The 27,409-nt window shown below is 50.0% G+C and overlaps 1 protein-coding gene across 2 annotated transcripts; it reads right to left on the bottom strand.

Moving 5' to 3' along the window:
* LOC103347038 (glycosyl-phosphatidylinositol-anchored molecule-like protein) lies at positions 1–27,409 on the bottom strand. 2 transcript variants are annotated; one of them, XM_070075901.1, is made up of 4 exons: positions 27,069–27,409; positions 13,754–13,998; positions 13,034–13,141; positions 1–9,114 (listed from the first exon to the last, which is right to left on the bottom strand). In XM_070075901.1, exons 2-4 carry the CDS (start codon positions 13,974–13,976, stop codon positions 8,774–8,776), a joined length of 672 nt encoding a protein of 223 aa, XP_069932002.1. In that variant the 5' UTR covers positions 13,977–13,998; positions 27,069–27,409; the 3' UTR covers positions 1–8,773. The 2 variants fall into 2 exon arrangements, with proteins under 2 accessions (XP_069932002.1, XP_051686978.2); XM_051831018.2 differs by having other exon boundaries at positions 27,052–27,407.

The following is a 27,409-nucleotide window of genomic DNA, read 5'->3' as shown; positions in this document are numbered from 1 at the left end:
GGACAGCGTGCTGCGGCCGGCGCACCGCACTGATCTGATTGCAGCAGCCAGGTACTTATCCTGGTCCCCCATGGGGTGCAGGCCCAAGCACTTGGGCCATCCTCCACTGCACTCCCTGGCCACAGCAGAGAGCTGGCCTGGAAGAGGGGCAACCGGGACAGAATCCAGTGCCCTGACCAGGACTAGAACCTGGTGTGCTGGTGCCGCAAGGTGGAGGATTAGCCTAGTGAGCCGCGGCGCCGGCCTCTTTTTTCCCATTTTCTATTAACGTTATACACAGAAGACCAACTCTATACTAAGTAAAGATTTTAACAATTTACACACACACACACACACACACACACCTTTTGAGAACAAGTTTTTCAGTTAACTCTCATAACAGAACTCCTTGAGCACATAAGTCCTGCATGGGAAGTAAATGCACAGTGACTCCTGTTGTTAATTTAACAATTAACACTCTTATGTATGACATTAGTGACCACCCGAGGCTCTTGACATGAACTGCATAGGCTAAGGAAGCCTTTGAATCCACAATTTCTGTCAGTATATAGACAAGGCCATAACCAAACTGGAAGTTCTTTCCTCAACTTAGAGAAAAGTACATCCATCTTTGATGGCCACTTCTTTCCACTGGGGTCTCTCTCACAAAGATCCTTCATTCAGAACATTTTGCCACAGTATCTTGGCTTTCCATGCCTGAAATGCTCTCATGGGCTTCTCAGCCAGACCAGAATGGCTTAAGGGCTGATTCTCAGGTCAGAGTGCTACGTAAAGCTATTTTCATTCTATGAGTCTGCTGTATGGACTTCTTCCCATGTTGTAACATTCTCTCCTTTTAATTCTATCTATTCCTTTTAATTATATTATTATTATTACCAGACACTTGATTTTATTTATATGATCCCTTTAACACTTAATATTATCTATATGGCCACTTTAACACTTAATAGGGTCACTTTAACACTGAAGATGGAATTTTTAACACCAGCTTAATGTGATTTGGGGTACTATGGCAATTTTTAAACTGTACCCTTAGAAGGAAGTCCATAGCAATCTATGCAGAACTATACAGCTTTACAGTTACAAACTTCCTCCTCCCTCTTATTCTCACTCTTATTTTTTACTGAGATGTTTCCAATTTACTTCATTCACATATGATTAACTATGTTAAGCAAAGAGTTCAACAAATAGCATGAAGAAGAAAAAAACTGTTCCTTGACAGTCAAGACAAGGCTGTTCAACTCATTGCTTCTCTTCTAGTTATTAATCCTTTATCAGGTGCATAATTTGCAAGTAATTTCTCCCATTCTGTTGGTTGCTTCTTCACTTTCCTGTTTCTTTTGCAGTAAAGAAGCTTCTCAATTTGATGTAATCCTATTTGTAAATTTTGGTCTTGACTGTGCATCTGGGGTCTTTTCCAAGAACTTTTTGCTTGTGCCAATATCTTGCAGGGTTTCCCCAGTGTTTTCTAACAGTTTGATGGAGTCAGGTCATAGATTTAGGTCTTTAATCCATGTTGAGTGGATTTTTGTGTAAGGTGTAGGTAGGGGTCCTGCTTCATAATTCTACATGTGGAAATCCAGTTTTCCCAGCACCATTTGTTGAGATTGTCTTTGTTCCAGGGATTGGTTTTAGCTCCTTGATCAATATAAGTTGGTTGTAGATGCTTAGATTGATTTCTGGTGTTTCTATTTGTGGGGAGCAACTCGGACTATACTGTTACTGGAATTAAGACTTATTCTATGCATCTGCTCCCCCACAATGTGGTGCTGAGAAGGGAGAAACAGCTTCTACACAGCTGCCTCCAGTTCAACCAATAAACTGTAGGACTTACTCCTGATTGGAGGAGAGCAGCGTACTCGGCGTGTGGGTAGCCGAGTTGGGATTGGTGAAAGAGGACTATAAAGGAGGAGAGAGACAACATGCACCAGGAACATCTAAGGGGAACATCTATCTGAAGGAACACCTGTGCAGCCCTCGAGAGAGCCGGCCGGCGGTGTGCCGCTCCCCTGCGGAAGTGGGGAAAGTGGCCAGGGGGAACCGCCCTTCCACGGAGGCGGAAGGGACAGTAGCCAACCCGGGAAGAACCAGCAGCAAACCCGGGGAGGGCCGAGCAGACAAAAGAACAGCGCAGGGTCCTGTGTCGTTCCTCCACGAAGAGGGGGAGCGACACTATTCTGTTCCATTGGTCTACCTGTCAGTTTTTATGCCAGTACCAGGCTGTTTTGATTATCACTGCCTTGTAGTGTGCCTTGAAATGTGGTATTTTGATGTCACCAGCTTTGTTTCTGTTGTATAAGATTGCTTTAGATATTCAAGGTCTCCAGTGCCTCCATATGAATTTCTTTTTTAAAGAAGATTTATTTATTTATTTATTTATTTGATAGGTAGTGTTACTGACAGTGAGGGGGAGAGACAGAGAGAAAGTTCTTCCATCCACTGGTTCACCCTGCAAAATGGCCTCAAGGGCCAGAGCTGTGCCAATCCAAAGCCAGGAGCATCCTACAGGTCTCCCACGCAGGTTCAGGGGCCCAAGGACTTGTGCCATCTTCCACTGCTTTCCCAGGCCATAGCAGAGAGCTGGATGGGAAGAGGAGCAGACAGGACTAGAACCAGTGGCCGTATGGGATGCTGGCACCACAGGCTGAGGATTAACCTGTGCCACAGCACCAGCCCCCTCCATATGAATTTCAGCATTATTTTTTATAGATCTGAGAAGAATGTCTTTGGTGTATTTGATTTTTATAACATTGGATCTATAAATTGCTTTCAGAAGGATGGAAATTTTGATGATATTGATTCTTCCAATCCATGAATATGAAAGATTTTTCTGTTTTTTGTATCTTCTTCTATTTCTTTCTTTAAAGTTTTGTAATTCACATCATACAGAGTTTTGACAACCTTAATTAAATTCATTCCAAGATATTTGGGGTTTTTTTGGTAGGTTTGTGAATGGGATTCTTCTTAGAAGCTAAATTGCAGACTTGACATTGTGTATACGAATGCTGTTGATTTTTGACTTTATATCCTGCTACTTTACCAACTCTTATATGAGTCCCAGTAGTCTCTTAGTGGAGTCTTTTGGATTTCCTATATATAGAATCATGTCATTTGCAAATAGGGATAGTTTGACTTCCTCCTTCCCAATTTGTATCCCATTGATTTCTTTTTCTTGCCTAATGGCTCTGGCTAATCCTTCCAGGACTATATTGAATAGCAATGGTGAGAGTGGGCATCCCTGTCTGGTACCAGATCTCAGTGGGAATGCTTCCAACTTTTACCCATTCAATAGGATGCTGCCCATGGGTTTGTCATAAATTGCTTTGTGTTGAGGAATGTTCCTCCTACACCCAATTTGTTTAGAATATTCATCATAAAAGGGTGTTGTATTTTAAAAATGTTTTATCTGCTTCTATTGAGATAAACATATTGTTTTTATTCTGCAGTTTGTTAATGTGATGTATCACACTGATTGATTTTCAAATGTGGAAACATCCCTGCATACCAGGGATAAATCCCACTTGGTCTGGGTGAATGATCTTTCTGATGTGTTTTTGGATTCGACTGACTAGAATTCTGTTGAGGATTTTTGCATCTATGTTCATCAGGGAAACTGGTCTGTAATTCTTTCTCTGTTGCATCTTTTTCAGGTTTAGGAATTAAGGTGATGCTGGCTTCATAGAATTTGGGAGGATTCCCTCCCTTTCAATTGCTTTGAACAACTTGAGTAGAATTGGAGTTAGTTCTTCTTTAAATATCTGGCAGATCAGCAGTGAATCCATCTGGTCCTAGGCTTTGCTTTGTTGGGAGTGTATTTAGTATTACTGATTCAGTTTCTGTCTTGGTTATGTGTCTGCTTAGGTTTTCTATGTCTTCATGGCTCAGTGTATGTAGGTTGTAAGTGTCCAGGAATCTATCCATTTCTTCTAGGTTTCCCAGTTTGTTGGCATACAGCTCTTTGTAGTAATTTCTGATGATTCTTTATATTTCTGTGGTGCCTGTTGTTATATTTCCCTTTTCATCTCTGATTTTGTTGATTTGGGTCCTCTCTTTCTCTCCCCCCGCCTCTGGTTAGTTGGGCCTGTGCTATGTCCATTTTGTATATTTTTCAAAAAACAGGTCTTCATTTTGATGATCTTTTGTATTTTTGTTCAAATTTTGTTGACTTCTCTAATTTTAATTATTTCTTTTATCCTACTAGTTTCGGGTTTGGTTTGTTGTTGTTTTTCTAGATCTTTGAGATGCAATGATAGCTTATTTGGTGCCTTTCCAATTTTTTGATGTGGGTACCTATTGCTATAAACTTTCCTCTTAACACTGCTTTTGCTGTATCCCATAATTTTGATATGTTGTTTTGCCGTTTTTGTTTCCAGAAACATTTTGATTTCTCTTTTGGTTTCTTCTATGACCCACTGTTCATTCAGGAGCGTGTTGTTCAGTCTCCATGTTTTTGCATATATTCTAGAGATTCTTGAGTTGCTGATTTCCAGCTTCATTCCATAGTGGTCTGAAAAGATGCATGCTGATTTCAATGTTTTTTTTTTATTTTCTGACTTGTTTTATGGCCTAGTATGTGGTCAATCCAAGAGAAAATTCCATGCACTCCTGAGAAGAAGGTGTACTCTGCAACTTCAGGATGAAAAGTTCTGTAGATATCTGTTAGGTCCATTTTGTCTATAGTGTCAATTAACTCTGCTGTTTCCTTGCTTATTTTCTGTCTGGTTGATCTGTCCATTGCTCAAAGTGTGGTACTGAAATACCCCAGTACTATAGCATGGGAGTCTGTGTCTCCATTTAGATACCTTAATATTTATTTTAAATAGCCAGGTGCCTTGTAATTAGGTGCATAAACATTTATAATAGATACATCTTCCATTTAAATTGATCCTTTAATCATTACATAGTGCCCTTGTCTCTTTTAACACTTTCTGTGTTGACGTCTATTTGTCTGATATTAAGATGGCTACACCAGCTCTTTTTTGGTTTCTGTTGGCATGGAATACCTTTTTTCATTCTTTCACTTTCAGTGTGCATGCATCTTTGTTAGTGAGATGTGTTTCTTGTAGGAAGCAAAAGGATGGCTTTTGCTTTTGAATACATTCAGCCAGTCTGAGCCTTTGAACTGGAGAATTGAGGCCATTTATATTCAAGGTGCCTAATGATAAGTAATGAGTTTGTCTTGCCATTTTCCATAAATATTCATATTGCTTACTTTGGATTTCATCTGTACTTTGGGAGATTTCCTTCCATTTCCTTCTTTCACAGTGATGAACATGTTTCTGTGTTTCTGTGTGCAGCATGTCCTTACTTATTTTCTGCATGGCTGGACAAATTCTTTCAATTTCTGTTTGTATTGGAAGATTTTTAAATCCCTTTCATTCACAAATGAGAGCTTTTCAGGGTACAGTATTCCGAGTTGAAAATTCTTTTCTCTTAAAACTTGAATTGTGGGGCTGGCGCTGTGGTGCAGTGGGTTAAAGCCCTGGCCTGAAGTGTCAGCATCCCATATGGGTGCTGGTTCTAGTCCCGGCTGCTCCTCTTCCGATCCAGCTCTCTGTTATAGCCTGGGAAAGCAGTGGAGGATGGCCCAAGTCCTTGGGCCCCTGCACCCACGTGGGAGACCCAGAAAAACCTCCTGGTTCCTGGCTTCAGATCAGCACAGCTCTGGCCATTGCAGCCATCTGGGGAGTGAACCAGCGGATGGAAGACCTCTCTCTCTGCATCTACCTCTCTCTGTAACTCTTTCAAATAACTAAAATAAACCTTAAAAAAAAATTAGATTTTATCTCTCCATCTGTCCTAGCCTATAGGATTTCTGATGAGAAGTCTGCTGTGAGTCTAGTTGGAGACCCTTTGAGAGTAATCTGGCATTTCTCTCATGCACGTTTTAGAGGCTTTATGTTTTACTGTGGAGAGTCTGATTATAATGTGTTGTGGTGAAGATATTTTCTGGTCATGTCTATAAGGAGTTCTATGTACATCCTGTATTTGGATGTCCCATTTTTTTTCCAAATTAGGGAAATTTTCTGTTAATATTTCACTAAAAAGACCTTCTAATCTTTTCTTTCAATTTCTTCAGGAACTTCTAATACCTGTATGTTGGGTTGGTTCATAGTATCCTGTAGATTCCAAATATTGTTTTTTTTTTAAAAAGATTTATATATTTGTCTTAAAGTCCAAAATAGAGAAAGAGGCAGAGTGAGAGAGGTCTTCCATTCACTTGTTCATTCCTCAGCTGGTTACAATGGCTGAATCTGTGTCAATTCGAAGCCAGGAGAAAGCAGCATCCTCTGGGTCTACCACATGGGTGCAGGGGCCCAAACGCTATAGATAATTGCTTCCACCACATCTCACTGATCACACACACGTTGTCTTGAATTCTTTTTCAGATAATTCTCTTCTGACTTTGCATACTGATTTTACATATCGCAGTGTTGTTGAAGTACCTTACTGAATGTTTTTGCTGTGTCTTAGGGGTTTTTACATATAAGATCACCGCAAACAGTGACAATCCAAATGTTTCTTTTCCAATGTGGATGACATCTGTTTCTTTCTTCTGCCCAACTGCCCTGCCCAGGGCTCCCAGTACTCTGTTGAATAAAAGTGTGGAGTGTGGGCATTCCCGTCGTGTTCCCAATCTGAGGGAAAATGCTCTCCGCTTTCTCCCCCTCAATGAGGTGTGAGCAGTCAGCTTCCTTGCCTGTCTCGCCTGGTCTGGATGGTTTCTGCTGGGAGGGTAGTGTCAGGTGAAAACAGAGCACATTCCAGTGCTCTCTCTTCTGCTGCTTTGAGAATACTCTGTCTTCACCTTTTACAGTTTGATTTTAATCTGCCTTTGATTCCAGTGATTCTGGGTGGTGAACTCAGGCCTGCCAAGGTGTGGGCATGCATACCCTTTATGTTTTGGGAGTTTCTGTTGTCAGTCTATCCCCCTGGAGATCTAAAATCCCTCTCATCAATGCTCCTGTTTAATGCTGTTTAATGCTGTCCCAACCTTCTCATGTGCTTTATTTATTCCCATTACTTTACATCTTTTGGTCCTCCAATTCTGTATCTGTGTATAGCCTCTTCTTAAGCTCAGTAGTTCTTTGTTCTCTTTGAATTATTCTTCTGTTGTGGTCTTCTATATTATCTTTAACTTCATTTATTGTATCTGAGTCAGTGGGTGGTCTCACTGCAGTGGGAAATGCACAGTCACACACAGCGACACAATCCCACAAGGGCAGACCAGTCACGGACACAGCTCGAGAAGCAGCCAGCACACAGCCAAGCCCGCCTGGTGGAGCAGCAGCTAGTCCAGCACTGCTCATCTCCTAGGAAGCTTTGCTGAAACAGGACAGAAAGCACAGTCCAGCCAGCTTGTCCACCTGTGACAGTGCTTAGGACCATTATCAACCTGAGCACTGCGCACTGCAAAAGGTTCCATGCACAGCAGAGTTCTCTGCACCAGCATCACCTGAGCCCGTGTGTAACACGTGGCCCTACAGTCGACTACGGCTACGGGCTCACCGGGCCAGAAGAGCTCCTCGGTGGCTTTATAATCTGGACAACCACAGTGGTCTATGCCGACATTGACCAGAAAGTCATTCTGCCGTGCACAACTCTAAGCTTGGATGTTTCGCACACACACTGGGACTCTCTGGAGAAGCCTGTCTGATGCATCCACCACAGACAACCCCACCTTCACAGACGGAGACCTACAGGGGCTGCCAAGGCCTGGGGAGGGTGAACGGGCAGTCACTGTGTATTTGCTGCAGGGTTCTTCTGGGATCTGCACTGTTCTGGAGTTAGACAGTGGTGATGGTTACGCATCCCTGTGGATGTCACCTCAATAATACACTCTAATATGATTACAATGGTGAACTTAAGATGTGTGAATTCTTCCCTGTTACTTTCACAAACAGGTTAACTGACTTACGAAGGAAGGAAGAGGAGGAGGTGAGCCCAGGGGGTCTGGAATTTTCTGTTCCCTCCACTTCATTCTCCTGGTACTGACCAGAGATGCGATGAGAGGGGCAGCAGCCCCAACTCTCCTTGCATTCAGGTCAGGTTGCAGATGGCTTCAGGGCCACCTCCAACCTCCCAAGGGGCCATTTCAGTGTACTTCAGTACATTCATGGTGTTGTGCATCCTCACCACTGTCTATCTGCAGAACAGTGTGGACCTCCAAAACAGACCCTCACCAGTCTCACAGGCTAACGTCTGGGGAAAGTCTATGGCCCATGTGAACTCAGGGGCCATGTGGAGACAACTCTGTGCCGGCACAGCCATCTGGCCCCTACAAGGGTGCAACATGCTGCGGCCCCTTCCATCTGGCCCTGGGGACCAGGGTCTCTCCCTGACCCAACAACTGGAACCCATGGCCAGCACTGCAGGCGGGCTCGAGCCTACAGTCTGCACATGGCTGAGGCTGCTCTTCCAGCCAACAGGCAGACTTGCCCCTGGACATTTTCCCTGTGGACTACAACAATCTCTGTAAGCGGAAAAGCAAGAGGTTTTCACACAGCGAATCTTTAGGCCACCGTGTGTGAAGGAGAAAAAGCACTTTAAACACTCAAACTCCAAGGCAGTTCCTCGGTAGGTGGCACAGTACAGGAGACAAGAGCAGACATGGGCTGGGGCCAGATCCTGAGCATGTGCAAGCAAACTACGTTCATGACCATTTGTGTAAATAATTACTTTTAATTTCTCTCTTGAAATAAAGCAGACATGAGCCATCTGGGCCCAGCAGATCAGTCTCTGGCTCATAAGAGGGAAACGGAGAGTAAAATCGCTATGAGGGACAGGCAAGATGGGTCGACCATCCCAGGAGAGGTTCTCGGGTCAGTAGATTGCTGACTACGATGGAGACCAGGCTCAGGAAGAGCTGCGAGGCCCCCAGTCGGACTGCACTCTCTAGGAGCGGCTCCTCAATGGCAGTATCGGGCATTATGTCCCGCTCCAGGTTCGTGGGGCCTCCTTCGTTGCAGTAGAGGCTATTGCAGCAGCGAACAAAATAATAAGCATTCGTGATAAAGTTAATTTTTGGTGCTTCAGGAGGCTCATGAAGAGCATATACAAATGAGCAGTTGAATGTACAGTTCTTGTAAATAAGCATTTCACGAGAGTTCAGTCCTACAAAAAATAACAATGAAAATCACTGACATCTGCATTTACTGCTTTAATGGTCGCAGCACACACTCCCACCCCACCTCCCATTCAACCGCAAGTAGCTCATGCATGCATTCTTCACTGCCAAATCATACAAGATTGCCTGGAATCCTGACCACGGGGGAACGTCCCCGTTCCTAGGTCCTGAAGACTCCAAGAACCCCACCTTCTGGAGATGCTTCTCTCTCCACACTGCCTCTACGTCTGCCTCAGGCCCTCCTGCAATGGGGTATGGTCATCTCCCCCACAGCTACACAAATGAAATGTGCTGTCCATTTCTGTCACGATGATTGCAGAACTCTAGAAGGTAAATGGAGGCCAGAAATCATGCTGTACTCAACGCTCAGAGACCCTGCGGATGTTTAACAGGAGTGCCCAAATTAACAGGACCTAATACTTTAAAAATTAAAAAAAAATTTAGTTGAAAGAGTTACAGAGAGGGAGAGAAAGAGAGATCTCCCTTCTGCTGGTTCACTCCTCAGATGGCCACAAAGGACAGCTCTGGGTCACGTCGAAGCCAGCAGCAGGAGCTACATCAGGTCACCGATGTGGATGGAAGGGCCCAAACACATGGTCTATCCTCCACTACTTTACCCAGGCTTCTGAAGGGAGCTGAATCAGAAGTGGAGCAGCCAGGAAACAAACCCAGGATGATAAGGGATGCTGGCATCACAGGCCGCAGCCTAACCTGCCGAGACAACGCCTGCCCCTAATGCTGATTTCTGCAGTTGGCGAGACTCTTCCAGGAGGAGGCGGCATCCTGAGGTGCTGCAGCACATCATGAGGCAGGAGCACAGGGCATGCAACTGTGTACCTCCATGTGGTGTCTTACAAAGCCCCAGGAAGCTGACACGGGCTCCAACCTAGCCAACAATCAAATCAGACACCTCCAAAGGGCCTGACTCTAAGCATCATGTTTGGACTAAGGTTCCACCTGTTATATGTTAACATCAGACTTTAGGGACCAAGATGTGGTGTGTGTTCAGGGAACATCCAACACCCAAAGTAATACTTACATCACAGTATTCTGTCCCTGGCCGTCAAAACTTCATGTCCATCCTACAGTGCAAAATGCATTCATCCTATCCTCAAAGTCGCAATCACTTCATGTCACAGCATTGCTCAAAGTCCAAGTCCAAAGTCTCACCTGACACCCAAAGATAAATGCGGCAGCCGTGAGCCTGCACAGCTCCACGCTGCATCCCAGAGAGAGAGGCAAGAAAGGCACAGGTGCACAGCTGCCATGATTCACAACCACGGGGTAAGCTGCCATGCATTTACTACTTTTACTTCAACAGGTGCTTTGCAGTTTCAGGACTGGAATCCTGCACACATCTGGTTAGATTTTTTGTAGGTAAAACTCTGGTAATACCTTGCAGAAGTCCGGGAGCTGCAACAATTACAGGGCTGATCTGGCGACAGTCAGACGTCTCAACAGTCTGACCACTGGATTCATGTGTTCCTGCATGCACACACTAATCTCTTCCCCCCCAACTGCCTTGTCCCGGATCGCCCACAAAACGAAGCTGCTGTCCACGACTATATATGCATCGAGTTACTAGAAGAACCGTAAGCGATGCTACCTTTGGAGCCTTTCCACTCAGCAGCAGCCCTGGCCATCGGTCAGGCTGGGGTGAAGTCCATCCTTCGTTCCTTGCTAAGTGCAGCAGGTCCTTGTCTCCAGATGACGCTGAGTGAACACGCATGGGCTTGTTTCCGTGTAGCCTGGGGCTTTCAGTCCTCTGGAGAAAACACCCATGCAGCCAGGCTTGGGGCCGTGTGGCGGACGCTTCTGTAGAAAGGGAAGAGGCCGCACTGCCACGTGCAGTGACGCCATCACGTTCCACTCCCCCAGCAGGGACGCACGGTCTGGTTTCCGGGCACCCTCCCCAGCATTCGTATCACACTGGCATGAATTTCATCTTGGTCCCTCCGACGAGAGGCAGCCATGTGCCTTAACGTGCACCCTCCTAACAGCCAACGATGCTGAAAATCTGTTCCCGTGCCCACGGCCATTCGTGTCCTCACGTCAATGACACGTCTCTTCCTGTCCTTGCCCTGCCTCCTAGTCAGACTGGCTGCGTTGATGCTGCATTCTGACTGCTGTGTGGGTACAGGACGTCCATTCATTCCTGGATACGTGGTGTGCAGCTACTCTCTCCGACTCTGCGGCCTGTCTCTGTGTCCTTGTAACAGGGTCATTCACGGCAAAAAATTAAAAGAAAACACAGACTTCCAATTGGCTGAGGTCCAGCTTCACCACTTGTGCCTTTTGAGGACCACACTTCAGGGTCAGCTCCACGCGGCTTGCTGAGCACCAGAAGGATACGCGTTTCTCTTCCGTCTGGCTGTCAGAAAGCTGCTCAGTATGACTTCTGCATGTCACCCACAACGCATTCTGAGTGCTTTTGTGCAAGGTCTGAGGTCATCGCCCCTCCTGCTGCGGAAGAGCAAGGGCAGTCCGTCCTCCAAGGCCGAGTCTGTGTCTGTCCGTCATCTGCCCCTGAACTGCGTTCTGCTGTGTCCTGCAGGTCTGTGTGTCTCCCTGCCACAGATTCTCCCTGCTGTTGGCTGTGAGCACAGCGCTGCCTCGGATGCTCAGAGAGTTTGCCCTGCAGATTTCCCACTCAAGGCTCTGCAGGGCCTCTCGACGCTCCTGAAGCAGAAAACGTCCCGGCACTCCGGCACGGACAAACCTCCACAGAGGACGCCCAGACGTTCTTTGCCCCAGTGCATGTCAGAATTCACCAATGCAGAAGACGAAACTGTTAAATACAACCCTCACCACGTCCACGTGTGGGAGGAGCAGAGAAGGGGAAGTGGTGGGTGGGAGGCTGAGGGTCTGAGGGAGAGTCCAGAGCCAGATCCACCTGAAGCTGAGGACGCTGGGAAGTCCCAGCCTGCAGGGAAATCTCAGAGCCTTGCCCTCCGTCCTAACAAAGAGCCCACACAGAGCGTCTCATGTGGATGCTGCAACTGCTCCCTTATAGGCTGGCGGCTTCGCAACTGCTGGGGCCCTAGGAACTGCTGGCAGCTGGAAGGACCAGAGGTGGAGGTGATGGGGTGGACAGGAAGGATGCTCGTGAGAGGTCAGGCTAAGGTCCTGGGAGCCCATCGCTAAATTAAGCCACCTTGACCTTCCTGAGTCAGAGGCCCATCTCACAGCCACCTTGCAACCTCACTGAGTTCCTCTTGGTCTACTAGACCCAAGAGCCAGTCAGGGACAGAGAGCCTGAGAGAAAGCAGTCCCAGCCTGACTCATGAGCCGTCATCCCAAAATGGCAACACCAAACCCTTCAAAGACCCTGAGCAGGGCCCACGGTGGGCACACAGACCAGCAAAGCCAGACTCTGGGTCTTGGCCTTAGCCACAGATCCGCAGGTGCTCACGAGCCAACAGCAGTTCCTACAATGAAGAGGGGCTGGCACAGTGATTTTCTCTGCCCCACCCTGAGCCTTGCTGCCTGGGTGTGGTGACCATGGCACTGAGGGTCCAGGTGCATCCCCGCCTGCCACTGCTCAGGGAGACCCTCCCCAGGTGTCCCAAAATGGAATGGGCAGTGAGCTGTGGCACTGGCTGTCTACACATGACCAAGACAGACAAGGAAAGAGGCTGTGAGGCCCAGCAATGCTCCTTTCCCATGGAGAGGGGGCAGCTGTGTAGCCAGCCAGGTCTACCCACCTGGCACAGTACCTGTCCTTAATTAAAGACAGAGCCCACTGCCCCAGCAGGAAGCTGATCCTGCTACCTGGGAACACGCTCTCAGGATGGGAAGACAGCAGGGGCACAGGGCACAGACACACAAACAGCCTGGCCCAACCTCCTAAACTGTTGAGCCCACACAACTCATCCACAAAGTTTGAGGACATAAAGAGGTACTTACGCATGGACACTGTCAGGCAGCGCCTAATGTGAAAGGGACAGGTTGTTCGTCCTACACAATTAAAGTTGTTTATTTCCAGACAGTTAAAGCATTGCATATTAAATCTCCCTGAATAAGAAGAAAGAAGACATCAGACTTCTCCTTGTGCCTTTGCCACCCACTACCAGCCCATTCTGCCTCCTCTCACAACAGGTTCTGACTCTTCCTCCAGGGCCTCCCCAGCCTGCAAGACCCGCACGGGCAGTCTGACTCTGTCCCACACCAGCTTCCCTGAGCAAAGACAGGCAGGCCCAGGAGCTCCCCTGCTCCCAGAGCCAGCTCTGGAGGAGTGCCCTAGGCGGCCATGTGTGACAGTGCCTTACCCTTCCAGTGAGAACACCTCCAGGAAGGCAGGAAACTGCCACAGTGCAGAGTCCTCTGGCTGCCACTAGACAAGCCACTGCTGCCTGTCGCTCATGGGAAAGTGCCACTCCCACACTGCCCCTCAAGTCCTGGTCAGCTGCATCTTGGGGAAACTCCTCTTTCTCCTGACCACCCTCTCCTAGCCAAGCACAATGTCCCACAATGACCTTGCACTTCCACCCCACCCCACAGCCCATCACATGGACAGTGCAGAGCCCAGTGGGCTTAGATAATTCAAATTCCAGGCCACCTATCCAAAGATCCCGTTCAATTCCAGGGAATTCTCATCCCCATCACCACAGATGGAAAGACACTTACAACGCGGTTCAATGGCATTACTGCCATTGCTCTCCAGCCCTGGTTCCCTGGAGGTAGTGACGCTGCTATCCACCCATGGTTCCCTGGAGGTAGTGACGCTGCTATCCACCCATGGTTCCCTGGAGGTAGTGATGTTAGTTTCCACCCACAGTTCCCTGGAGGTAGTGACGTTGCTCTCCACCAGGGGGAACATCATGGTGAGAAGTAAGGCCAGGGGCAACATGGTTTCCTGCAGGAACTTGAACCTGGAGGTGAAGAGAGCAAGCACCAGGTTGGTGCTGGGGTCGGAGCTTCCCTGTGTCCCTGAGACAGGAGAGGGTGGACCTCAAGAGCAGCAGCAGTCCAGCTGCAGGCTTTACAGCTGCTGTCTAGGGAAGGCCTATGGACCCAGGACATGGAAGGGTCAGGATGAGGCCACTGCCACTCCACAGAACAGTGATTCAAGCAAGCCACACTTTACTCAAAGGTGCTTGTTAGCAAACGAGTGCATTAGAAAATCATCTTGAGACTATTAAAGAGAAAGAGGAAGAGACAGCAAAATTGCCTTTTTAAAAGATGAAAACCAATATTAAATTGCAAATGTGTGAGAGGCAAGCACAGGTGACTGTGATGTGAATGGTTTCCATGACATCATACTGCTGACTCCAAATTGTTGCTTTTTCCACAGGAACCAATTCCCCAACACTCTGGACACCAACTCAGTGCCCAGTGAGCTCATTTTCACTCTCCCCAGACAGGGCCCAGACACCACAGGTTAAGGGCCTGGCCCCAAGTACTGCTAGCACTTCAGATGCCACTCTCAAGTCCACACTTCCTATACTTCTGACAGGTGTAAACCAGAGGTTCTCATGACTGCCCCCTTCTCCATGTTTAGCTGGAATGGTCCCAGAATGGGGAAAAAGAGTTTGTTTTTGATTGCCATCTTATTATAAAGGATACAACTCAAGAAGGTGCAAATGGAGGAGACAGAGTAAAGTAGGAGGTGGGGAACAAACAGCCTCCACGCCCTCTGCAGGCACCACACTCTCAAATCTCCATGAGTTTAAAGCAACTGAGAAGCCATATAGGGCACACTGTTATGGGTTTGTATGGAACCTTCACGACTTAGGTAAGGTTGATTAAATCACTGGGTGCTCATGATGAATTCCACCTCTGCCACTCTTCCTCCCTGGAATCTGGGTGGGTGAAACTGAAAGATCCAGCCCTCTAATTCCACCATGGCCTTCCTTGGTCCAGCCAACATCTTTAAGCCATGTAGGAGCCACAACCAGCAGACATCTCATTAGCATACAAGTGACAATCATCACTTCTGAGTTTCCAGCATTCTTACAAGCTCTCTTAAAATCAAGCAGTTTGATTCGCATTTCCCTGACAGCTAGTGATCTTGAAAATTTTTTCATGTATCTGTTGGCCATTTGGATATCCTCTTTTGAAAAATGTCTGCTTAAGTCCTTGGCCCATCTTTTAACTGGATTGTTTTGTTGTTGTGGAGTTTTTGATCTCTTTGTAGATTCTGCTTATTAATCCTTTACGAACTGCACAGTTTGCAAATAATTTCTCCCATTCTGTCAGTTCCCTCTTCACTTCCCTGAGTGTTTCTTTCACAGTACAGACACTCCTCAATTTGATCTAATCCCATTTATTAATTTTGGCTTTGACTGCCTATGCCTCTGGGGTCTTTTCCAAGAACTCGTTGCCTGTGCCAGTGTCTTGCAGGGCTTCCCCAATTTTCTCCAGTAATTTTATGGTGTTGTGTCACAGATTAGATTTTAATCCATGTTCAGTGGGTTTTTGTGTAAGGTGTAAGATAGGGGTCTTGCTTCATATTTCTGCATGTGGAAATCCAGTTTTTCTAGCACCATTTGTTGAAGAGACTGTTCTTGCTCCAGGGATTGGTTTAAGCTCCTTGGTCAAATATAAGTTGGTTTTAGATGTTTGGATTAATTTCTGGTGTTTCTATTCTGTTCCATTGGTCTATCCATCTATTTTTGTACCGGTAACATGTTGTTTTAATTATAACTGCCTTGCAGTGTGTCTTGAAATCTGGTATTATGATGCCTCCGGCTTTGTTTTTGTTGTACAAGATTGCTTTAGCTATTTGAGATCTCCTGTGCCTCCATGTGAACTTCAGCATCATTTTTTCTAGATCTGAAAAGAATGTCTTTGATATTTTGATTGGTATTGCACTGAATCTGTAAATTGCTTTTGGAAGAATCGATATTTTGATAAATATTGATTCTTCCAATCCATGAACATGGAAGACTTTTCCATTTTTTAATATCTCCTATTTCTTTCTTTAATGTTTTCAACTCTCATCATAGGGATATTCACATCCTTGGTTAAATTTATTACAAGGTATTTTATTTTTTTGGTAGCTATTGTGAATGAGATTGATCTTAGAACCTGAACCACTGCCTTTACATTATCTGTATACAAAGGCTGTTGATTTTTGTGTATTGATTTTATATCCTGCTACTTTACCAAACTCTTCCATGAGTTCCAATAGTCTCTTAGTGGAGTTTTTTGGATCCCCTATATATAGAATCATGTCATCTGCAAATAGGCATAGTTTGATTTCCTCCTTCCCAATTTGTATCCCTTTGATTTCTTTTTCTTGCCTAATGTCTCTGGATAAAATTTCCAGGACTACATTAAGTAGCAATGGTGCGAGTGGGCATCCCTCTCTGGTACCAGATCTCAGTGGGAATGCTTCCAATTTTTCCCCATTCAATATGATGCTGTCGGTTTGTCACAAATTGCTTTGATTGTGTTGAGGAATGTTTCTTCTATGCCCAATTTGTTTAGAGTTTTCATCATGAAAGGGTGTTGTATTTTTTAAATGCTTTCTCTGCATCTATTGAGATAATAATTTTGTTTTTGTTCTACAGTTTGTCAATGTGATGTGCTCATTGATTGATCTGCGAATGCTGAACCATCCCCGCACACCAGGGATAAACCCCATATGGTCTGGGTAGATGATCTTCCTGATGTGTTGCTAGATTCAATTGACTATTATTTTGTTGAGGATTTTTGTATCTATGTTCTTCAGGGAAATTGCCTGTATTTTCTTTGTTGCATCTTTTCCAGGTTTAGGAATTAAGGTGATTTTAGCTTCACGGAAGAATTTGGGAGGATTTCTTCTTTTTCCATTGTTTTGAATAGCTTGAGAAGAATTGGAGTTAGTTCTTTAAATGTCTGATAGAATTCAGCAGTCAAGCCATCTGGTCCTAGGCTTTTCTTTGCTGGGAGGGTCTTTATTACTGATTTCAGTTTCTGTCTTGGTTATGTGTCTGTTTAAGGTCTTCATGACTCAATAAGGTAGGTTTTTTGTGTCCAGTAATCTATCCATTTCTTCTGGGTCTTCCAGTTTTTTGGCATAGAGCTCTTGTAGTAATTTCTGATGATTCTTTTTATTTCTGTGGTTTCTGTTGTTACATTTCCTTTTTTCTCTAATTTTATTATTTGAGTCATCGCTCTCCTTTTTTTGGTTAGTTGGGCCAATGGTGTGTCAATTTGGATTATATTTTCAAAAAACCAGCTCACCCCAGTTAGAATGGTTTTCATACAGAAATCAACGAACAACAAATGCTGGCAAGAATGTGGGGGAAAATGTACCCTAATCCACTGTTGGTGGGAATGTAAAACAGTAAAGCCTCAATGGAAGACAGTATGGAGATACCTCAAAAATCCAAATATAGACCTAGCATATGCCCCAGCATCCCACTCCTGAGAATTTACCTAAGGGAAATGAAATCAGTAAACAAAAAGAGTTATCTGCACTTCCATGTTTATTGCAGTTCAATTCACAGTAGCTAGGACTTGGAATCAACCTAAATGGCTGTCAATTGAAGACTGGATAAAGAAACTATGGGCTACTACACAGCAGTAAAAAAAAATAAATAAATAAAAATTGAGATTCAGTCATTTGCAACAAAATGGATGAATCTGTAAAACATCATATTTAGTGAAATAAGCCAAATAAGGGATAAATACCATATGTTCTCCCTGATCTGTGAGAACTAATAGAGCACCTAAAACAAAATCTGTAGAAGTGAAATTGAACTTCAAGAAGTGATGACTTGGGGGCCAGCGCCGTGGTGCAGTGGGCTAAAGCCCTATCCTGAAGCGCTGGCATCCCATATAGGTGCCGGTTCTAGTCCCGGCTGCTCCTTTTCTGATCCAGCTCTCTGCTGTGGCCTGGGATAGCAGTGGAAGATGGCCCAAGTCCTTGGGCCCCTGGACCTGCATGGGAGACCTAGAGGAAGCACTTGTCTCCTGGCTTTGGAACGGCACAATTCTGGCCATTGCAGCCATCTGGGGAGTGAACCAGTTGATGGAAGACCTCTTTCTGTCTCTACCTCTCTGTAACTCTGTCTTTCAAATAAATAAATTTTTTTAAAAAAAAAGAAGAAGCAAATGGATGTTCTAGAAAAAAAGCAGAATCTGACTAATTTAACTGCAGCGAAGACTCCAGTTCAGATGCCCATGTCCCACATCCAAGAGCACAGGTTTGCTTCCCAGCGTGGGTTCCGGACTCCTCTTCCTGCCAGTATACATCCTGAAAGGCAATGATGATGGCCCAAGGAGTTGGGTCCCTGCCACCGATTTGGGAGACCTCACTTGAATTCCTTCCAGTGTGGCCCAGTCTCAGCTTTCATGGGTCTTTGGGAAGCAAACTGAATGCCCTCCCCCTGCCCCCTTATGTTAGGTAGGAAGTCAGAAATGAGCTTATGTGTGTGTGACAAGGGCCTAAGGAACTGACATCTACAGCGGTCCAGCATCCACATCTCAAAGTCATCCTGATCACCTTCCAGGTGCAGTCCAGTATCTGCACTTCAAAGTCCCGCCCGGATCCTGATGACCTTCCAGGGAGTCCTGACCCTTCTACCTGGCCTGATAAACATCCTTCCTCTAAGGCGGGGCAATGCCAGCCAGGCTTCCCCTGTCTGATAACTTCAGTGGAAAAACTCAGAAAGGAATATTTTGCATTTACACCCAACAAGTCCTTTGTTCCAGAGGAGAAGAAGGAGTGGGGGAGGGAAAAGGCAGGAAGGCAAGACCCATCCCCTTAAAAACCCCAGCCTAAATGTGAACTGCGCACTCTCTCTCAGGTCCTGTCTGGAGAGGTGCCCACCCGTTCTTACGGATGTCCCTACCCTAATAAACCTTGCTATTTTGCTTTCCACTACTCTCTGTCTCATGCCTGAGCTCTCTCTTGGGCGAAGACAAGGACCCTTTGCTTCTCCGGTAACAATTATACCCACCTCTCCCTCTCTCTTCTTTCCCTTTCTTCCTCCCTTCCTCTCCACTTAAAGAGAATAAAAAGCAGACTAGCAAAAGATGAAATCACAAAACACAAGGACAATTTCTGGGGTAAATGTCTAGGTAACAAGGGTCCTAGGACAAGGGAAGGAACAGAGTTGGGAAGGAGATGCATAGATGAGAATGAAACAGCTGTTAGGACCTGCTAGGCCACAGGGACACAAATTGTTTATTCCAAGACCTTGGTAGAATGGGACACAAATAGTTCATTTCAAAGCTGACAATTTCACTGCCTGGACTCATCTCAACTAGTTTTCTGACAGCAAAACGGTTTATGCCTCTGACAGTTCTTCTACACACAGAACTCTAAACTTACTCTTTGACCTTGAGCCTTCCAATTGGATCCCTGGAACTCTCCAATGAGAGGACTCGTAACTTAGTTCATTTAAATCGTGTCACATACATGTGGGGTTCTTAGATCAGAATTCAGAAATTAGCCTATGTGTGTGAGCGGGGCCTGTGGAAGACAAAGCATCTGCAGAAGCTCACTTGGAAGCAGTGATTTTACATTTCACTCATACCTGGACCCTGATAACTTTGCAGATGGTCTCAGCCCTCCCCCCAAGGAAAGCACTCCAGGAGAGTCCTCTCTCCTCAGCACCAGATGAGTATCTGCCCTGGTAACACTGAGCAATAAAACCATCTCATCCCTCCTCCAAGGTAGGCACCCTAGGGGCGGCTCCTCTGCCGGGTGGGCTCTCCTGTCTGACAGCAATGAGTAGTGAAACCTTGGGAGGAATTCCACCTAATTCACACTCAGCACACCCTCTGTTCTGGGGAGGGGAGAGGAGAAATGATGCTGGACTCCTTTCCCTTATAAGCCCCAGTCTGCATACAGACTGCACTCTCAGCTCTTAGCTCTCTGCTGAGCTGCCTGCCTGGCCTGCCCAGTATATTCTCTCCATTTAACCAGGTGACCTTGCTAGCCCTATCTGAGTAACCAGACACACTCCCTCTCAGATTCTGCTCCATCCATTGTCAGATGCCCTACCCCAATAAATCTTGCTACCCTGCTTAGCACTTCTCTATCTCACATCTTTTTTGCATGAAGACAAGAACCTACCCCATCCATCTCTGCTCACAGGGTTATAAAATGATGCAAAGTTCTGATGTCCTATGTGGCAGTGTTATGTAGGAAGCTAGAAATTAGCCTATGTGTGTGTGAGAGGGGCCTGAGGAAAACAGCACCACAGAAGCCCACCTTGGAAGGAGCCCAGTAATCACACTGCAAAATCCTGCCCAGACCCTGGTAACTTTCCAGGTGGTCTCAGCCCTTCCGCCAATAGAGCTCCCCAGGAAAATTCTCTCTTCTCAGCACCACATGGGTCACCTGGCCTGACGACACGCAGCAATAAAAACCATCACACCCTTCCTCCCAGGCAGGCATCCTAGTGGAGGCTCCTCTGCCCAGCACCACGTGGGCTCCAGGCTGACAGCACTGGGTAGTAAAACCTGGGGAGGAATTTTAACTGTACTCAGCAAACCCTTTTGGTGGGAAGAACTGAGCCTATCCCCTTAAAAATCCCAACCTGAACAAAGACTGTGGCTCAGCACTCAACTGTCTGCTGAGCTGCCTGCCTGTCCTGCCCAGCATATTCTCTCCATTTAACCATGTGGCCTTGCTGTCCCCGGTCTGAGTGACTGACTGGGCACTCTCTCTCTCGGATTCTGTCCCATCCATTCTGATAGATTCCCTAACCCATTAAACCTTGCTACCTTGCTTACCACTGTTCTCTATCTCATGCCTGAATCCTTTCTTGCTGGAAGACAAAACCCCACACACTCACCTCTGCTAGCAATAAAAAAGGACACAACTGTCACAGGTGAAATGAAGGCAGAGGAGAGATTATTACCTCAGTTCGTTGTCTAACACTGAAGAAGAAATTTCCTAACAGACAAGGCAAAGAGAAAAGCAGGATGCATTTAAACATAGGATTTATTTGAGTCAGAGACCTCTAGCCAGAGGGGCCTGGAAGGGGGCTCCAAGAGAGGCAAAATTCAAAGGGGGCTAGTGGTAGTGGGGTTTTTAAGAACAATTTTGGGGAAGAAAAAAACTTGGCAACCAGCTTGACATTCAGTTAGTTACAAGGCAAGAACAAAACCCATCAAAAGACCTGATCTGTAATCTCACTTTGTGGAGGGGTAGGATAGGTAACTTGTTTTTACAGTAAACCACAAGCTCATCCTCATGGTAAAACTAGAAATTCCTAAGAAATGGAGCAGGCATTTTTGACCTGCTAAAAGTAACTTTTGGGGAAAGCAAGCATTTCCTCCAGGACCACTGCCTATTAACCCGTCTGACTCCTTGTAACAAGCCTCATCCATTTTAGCTCACTGCCTGAAAGTAGGTAAAACTCCATTTTACACCTTCCTTACCCCTGCCTTCTTCCAAGAGACCAGCTCAGCCCCAAGCCCTGTCCTGTGCCCCACACCACCGCCTGCACTCTTTTCCAGGTTTGAAAGCCCAGGAAATCTTGAAAAACCTGTATGGAAAAACTCACCTCCACCTACTGCCCCCAACCCCTGACCCTTAGCCCACCCTAAGATTTATAAGGCCCAGCCCCCTGGAGGACTGGGCCCTCTGCCACCTGCTCAGTCTGTGCGCGTGCTGGCAGCTGGTCACTCACCTCTTGAGTAAGTCTGTTCTGGCTGTGAGTTCATATTCTGTTTCCTCCCTGTTCTGCAACCCCTTGCTTATGTTAGGTGGGAAGTCAGCTATGAGCTTATGTGTGTGTGACATAAAGGCCTAAAGAGAAGACATCTATGTCCAGCATATGCATCTGCATCTCAAAGTCATCCCGATAACGTTTCAGGGACAGCCCAGTTCCCATCCTGCCCTGCCCCTTCTACCTGATGACCTGCCAGGTGGGGGTCCCCGCCCCTTCTGCCTGACAACCTTCCACAGTCTCCCAGATGCAGCCCAGTATCTGCATCTCAAACACCCTGCTCCGGATCCCCATTCTCCAGGGGGTCCTGCTCACCCTTCCTCTGAACCCAGGACAGAGCCAGCTAGGCTTCCTCCTGTCTGATACCTTCAGGGGAAAACTTAAATAGGAGATTCATAGTATTTACATCCATAAAATTCTTTGTTTCAGGAGGAGATGTGAAAAGACAAAGACCCATCTCCTTAAAAACCCCGGCCTCAACTGGACTGCGCGCTCAGCCCTCTGCCTCTCTGCCTCTCTGCTGAGCCGCCCACCTGGCCTGCCCAGGTGTACTCTCTCCACTCAACCATGTAACCTGGCTTCCCCCTTCCCAGTCCGAGCAACTGAGCACTCTCTCTCAGGTCCTGTCTGGAGAGGTGCCCATCCGTTCTTACGGATGGCCCTGCCCTAATAAACCTTGCTATTTTACCTCCCACTACTCTCTGTCTCATGCCTGAATTCTTTCTTGCACGAAGACAAGAACCCTGCCATTCACTGGTAACACTTACACTATGCACGGGGTTAATGGGAGCAGTTACAGTGTGGGCCCATCCTCCATGGCTGTTTACTAGACACAACCCATGCTCTGTGGTGCTGGTGTGTGAAGCCAGGGGTAATGAGGACATCAGCTATCTCCCTCATCCCCAGCTTCTGCCTGTGGGGTGGGGGAGTGGGGGGTTGTGTGTGTGTGGGGGGGGTGGCTGCCCTCCCTCACCACATTTCCATCCCTTCTCGCAACTGTGCCCCACCCTCTCCAGGCAGCTATGACTAGCTGAAAGAAAAACAAAGAAGTGCAAAGGGACACTTTTTTCTGCTCAAGTTGTTAGGAAGTCAGAACTTTAGCCTCTGTGTGTGTGAGAAGGGCTTGAAGCCCAGCACCTACTGGGAAGCCCCAGAAGCCCAGCGTCTCCCACTTCAGAGTCCTGCCCAGACCCTGATGACCTCCCAGGTGCTCCCAGCCCTCCCCCCAAGGACAGCTCCCAGGAGAATTCTCTCCTCAGGACCAAAGGGGCTACCTGACCTGATAACAAGGGGGGCAATAAAACCTTCTCAGAGGCCCTAAGGGAAGCCCCCCTATTCTGCCCAGGCCAGCAATTCCTGGGCAGAGGAATTTGCTGGGGAGGAATTTGCTAATTTTCCCCCAACAAACCCTTCCGCCAGGACTCTCTGTCCTTTGTCCTGGAGGTGGGTAAACAGACTCCCTTAAAAACCTAGGGAGTCCAAACAGACTTTGCGCTCAGCCCTCTGCTCTCTGCTGAGCCCCCGCCTGGCCTGCCCAGGTGTGTTCTCTCCACTCAACCATGTACCCTCGCTCTCCCCAGTCCCAGTGACCGAGCGCTCTCTCTCTCTCTCCATCCCTTCCGTTCTGATGGATGATCTGTCCCCAATAAACCCTCATCACCCTGCTCTCTGTCTCACACCTGCATTCTTTCTTGTGTGAAGACAAGAACATCACAGCTTCCCCAGTGACACTTCCCCAGTAACTGGACTGGGACTTCATCTTTTGCACATGACCCTCGATAACCTATCTCTGCTGGTTCCTCTAACCACAAATATTCACCAAGAAAGATCCATCCCCCAACACCTGTCCTAGCCAGCTTAGGAATGGCCGGGGTGGACACAGGGTAGGACAACTTGCTGTCTCTCTCTCCTACTGATATGGGACAGGATAGGCAGGGAGCCAGGTGAGGACCACAGAGCTGAAAGTCACAAGCCACTCCCCTCTGCCCAGTGTGCCCTCCTACTTGTCAATCATAATGCCCCCTTTCCCAGGATGCATCTCCACCATAAGGCACTTGGGTGGGAGTTGGGAGAGATGCCAGGCATTTTGAGATCTCCATGGACTTTTACAGAGGGATCACACAACTCCCAGGTAGCTTTGTGCCCACAGAGTGACCCCCAACCTCACACAAGAGGCCAGCAGCTGAGGAGAGAGCTCTCGTCCACCAGAGAACACTACTGGAGGAGGTGCTGGGTGCTCTCTCCCTCTGCTTCCCCTCCTGCACCCCTGGTCTCCTGCCGGCCCTCTGCACCCTGACAGGGATCTCCGTGAGCAGCTCGCGCTCACCTGTGTTTACCGTCTCACTTTTCAAACCAACTTGTTCTCTCGGGCATCTTCTATGTGCCCGTGCGTAGAAGGCTTCTCTAGGGGAGAGGCAAGCGCCTAGAACACAAGGTCCACACCCACCCCGCGGCTACCAGCCCTGTCCCGAGGCAGGCGAACAGCCAGACGGGACCTCAGGTCTGTACAGGCCTCAAGCCAAGTCGACTCCTGGGCAGCAGTGACCGTCCAACACCGTGGCGCTTGCCCTGCTGTCAGCAGACAGGGGTCTCTGCTCATTGCTACAGCAGGACGGCTCTTATATTGTAACCCCTCAGACCTCCCCTGGACGCTGCACTCTTCCACAGCAGATGTCCGGTTCCTGGAGCGAGTGGTTTCAAAACCCCCCTGGCTGAGCTGGGCTTGAACCCCCTCTCTTTAAAACAGCCAGGGGTGGGGAAGAAGGACCTGGAGGGAGCCACCCGCCGGGACGCGCGGCCAGCACACGGCCTGAGCGCAGGTTCAGGCGCGAGGACGGAGCGGCCGCTGCTGGGTCGCGGGCGGCGACACGGACGTCAGGGCCACGGGCAGGCCGCGCGCCCGCCCTCAGGCGGCCTCTGCTGGCCACAGGGCCCCAGACAGCGAGCTGGGCGCGTTCGGAGACAGCAGAGCCGCGGGCCCACGCACTGCGGCTGCGCCCCGGGGCCGGGAGCCCTGGACCTCAAGGCCCATTCCGGACGCTGGTGTCACTCGGGACCGACGCCGAGAAAACGTCACTTTGTCACCAGCGGCACCCCCGCCCCTGTAATTCCACGGGAGAACAGAGGGTGCGGGCAGGACGAGGGGTGGGGGGCTCCGGGACCCCGGGGAAGGGGGCTCACGAGGGGAGGGAAGACCTCCGGGGACCCTGGGAGGGGCTCAGGGGAGGAGATGGAGGAGGATGAAGGGCTCCGGGGACCCCGGGTGAAGGGGCCAAGGAGAGGAGGTGGAGGAGGATGAAGGGCTCCAGGGACCCCGGGTGAAGGGGCCCAGGGGAGGAGGCGGAGGAGGGGGAGGGCTGTGGGGACCCCGGGGAAGGGGGCTCACGGGGGGAGGGGGGGGGCTCTGGGAACCCCGCGGAAGGGGGCTCACGGGGGGAAGGGAAGGGCTCCGGGGACCCTGGGGAGGGGGCTCTTGGAGGGGGAGGAAGGGCTCTGGGGACCCCGGGGGGTGCTTGGGGGGAGCGCGAAGGGCTCCAGGGACCCCGGGTGAAGGGGCCAAGGGGAGGAGGCGGAGGAGGGGGAAGGATTCCGGGGACCCCGGGGCAGGGGGCTCACGGGGGGAGGGGAAGGGCTCCGGGGACTCCAGGTGAAGGGGCCCAGGGGAGGAGGGGAGGGCTCTGGGGACCCCAGGGAGGGGGCTCAGGGGAGGAGGGCGAGGGCTCTGGGGACCCCGGGGAAGGGGGCTCACGGGGGAGGGGGAGGGGGAGGGGGAGGGCTCCCGGGACCCTGGGGAGGGGGCTCAGGGGAGGAGAGTGGTGTCTGGGGACCCCGGGGGGGGGCTCAGTGGATGAGGGGGGGTCCGGGGACCCCGGCGGGGCTCAGGGGAGGAGGGCTCTGGGGACCCCGGGGGAGGGGGTTCAGGGGAAGAGGGGGAGGGCTCTGGGGTCCCCGGGTGAAGGGGCTCGGGGGAGGGGGAAGGCTCTGGTTACCCGGGGGGAGCTCAGGGGGGAGGAGGAAGGCTCTGGGGACCCTGGGGGGGCTCAGGGGAGAAGGGGGAGGGCTCTGGGGACCCCGGGTGAAGGGGCTCCGGGGTGGGGGAGGAGGAAGGCTCTGGGGATACCGCGGGAGGGGCTCAGGGGAGGAGTGGGAGGGCTCTGGGGACCCCGGGTGAAGGGGGGTAGGGAAAGGACTCTGGGGACCCTGGGGAGGGGGCTCAGAGGAGGAGAGGGGCGTCTGGGGACCCCGGGAGGGGCTCAGGGGAGGAGGATGAAGGGCTCTGGGGACCCCGGGTGAAGGGGCCCAGGGGAGGAGGCGGAGGAGGGGGAGGGCTCTGGGGACCCCGGGTGAAGGGGGCTCACGGGGGGAGGGGGAGGGCTCCGGGGACCCCGCGGAAGGGGGCTCACGGGGGGAAGGGGAGGGCTCTGGGGACCCGGGGGGGCTCACGGGGGGAAGGGAAGGGCTCCGGGGACCCTGGGGAGGGCTCAGGGGAGGAGGGGGAGGGCTCCAGGGACCCCGGGGTGGGGGCTCGGGGGGGTGGAGGGGGAGGGCTCCGGGGACCCCGGGGAGGGCTCAGGGGAGGAGGGGGAGGGCTCCGGGGACCCCGGGTGAACGAGCCAAGGGGAGGAGGTGGAGGAGGATGAAGGGCTCTGGGGACCCCGGGTGAAGGGGCCCAGGGGAGGAGGCGGAGGAGGGGGAGGGCTCCGGGGACCCCGGGTGAAGGGGCTCTGGGGAGGAGGATGAAGGGCTCTGGGGACCCCGGGGTGGGGGCTCACGGGGGGAGGGGGGGCTCTGGGGACCCTGCGGAAGGGGGCTCACGGGGGGAAGGGGAGGGCTCCGGGGACCCTGGGGGGGGCTCAGGGGAGGAGGGGGAGGGCTCTGGGGACCCCGAGTGAAGGGGCTCAGGGGAGGAGGTGGAGGAGGATGAAGGGCTCTGGGGACCCCGGGGGGGCTCGGGGGGGGAGGGGGAGGGCTCCGGGGACCCCGGGGGCAGGGTCTCCCGCGGAAGGCTGGCTCCGGGATGTGAGGCGGGGGTCCAGGTCAGCCACAGCTACTGGCCCCCGGCGCCCCCGAATCGGGCCCTGCACAGACCCACCAGGCCCTGGGACACTGCAGCCACCTCCGCTGTCCGCGTGTCCGCCCCAGCGCCTGCAGCCACTGGGCCTCAAACGCCAGCCTCACCCGCCTTTCTGGAACCTTCTTCCACGGCCGCCACGTCGCCTCTCACTTGCGGGACGCTGCGCCCGACCCCGACCCCGACCCCACACGCCTTTCGCCAGGTTCCTTCAGGGACACTGAGCCAAAAATACCAGCCTGAAAAGCGCGCTCACCTCGGCCACTCACGCCTCAGGAGGCCCGGAAGGTTCTAGAAGCCTCAGGGCAGGCGGGGCCGGCCTCTTCTCCGGGGTGTCCCAGGAGCCCCGCCCACGGGACTGCCCCTGGCCGGCTAGGGCGCAGGCTGGTGGGGACCCACGTCACTCAGGTGTTGCCCCGCCCCTGCGCGGGCAGACGGAAGCTGATTCGCTCTCTGCCCGGCAGTCCAGCCCCTTCCCGCCGCACAGCCGCGGAGAAGGCCGGGCGGCTGCGTGCCCTGTGGGCGGTCGCTGGGCGGTGGCCCTGCCTGGGCTCCGGCCTTCGCTCTGGGCCCCGCGCCCTGAGCCGCCCTGGCCTG

Source organism: Oryctolagus cuniculus, chromosome 6 (genome assembly GCF_964237555.1).
Source record: "Oryctolagus cuniculus chromosome 6, mOryCun1.1, whole genome shotgun sequence".
Classification (NCBI taxonomy): Eukaryota; Metazoa; Chordata; class Mammalia; order Lagomorpha; family Leporidae; genus Oryctolagus; species Oryctolagus cuniculus.
This window is presented reverse-complemented; position numbering and strand designations above follow the sequence as displayed.

What these genes read in the sequence shown, in the direction of transcription:
- LOC103347038 (XM_070075901.1), bottom strand. Translation starts at nt 13,976, where the DNA reads ATGTTGCCCCTGGCCTTACTTCTCACCATGATGTTCCCCCTGGTGGAG. An exon ending in TAATGCCATTGAACCGCGTT is followed by an intron (nt 13,142 to 13,753) that starts GTAAGTGTCTTT and finishes CTTCTTATTCAG; the next exon opens with GGAGATTTAATATGCAATGC. An exon ending in CTGCCTGACAGTGTCCATGC is followed by an intron (nt 9,115 to 13,033) that starts GTAAGTACCTCT and finishes TATTTTTTGTAG; the next exon opens with GACTGAACTCTCGTGAAATG.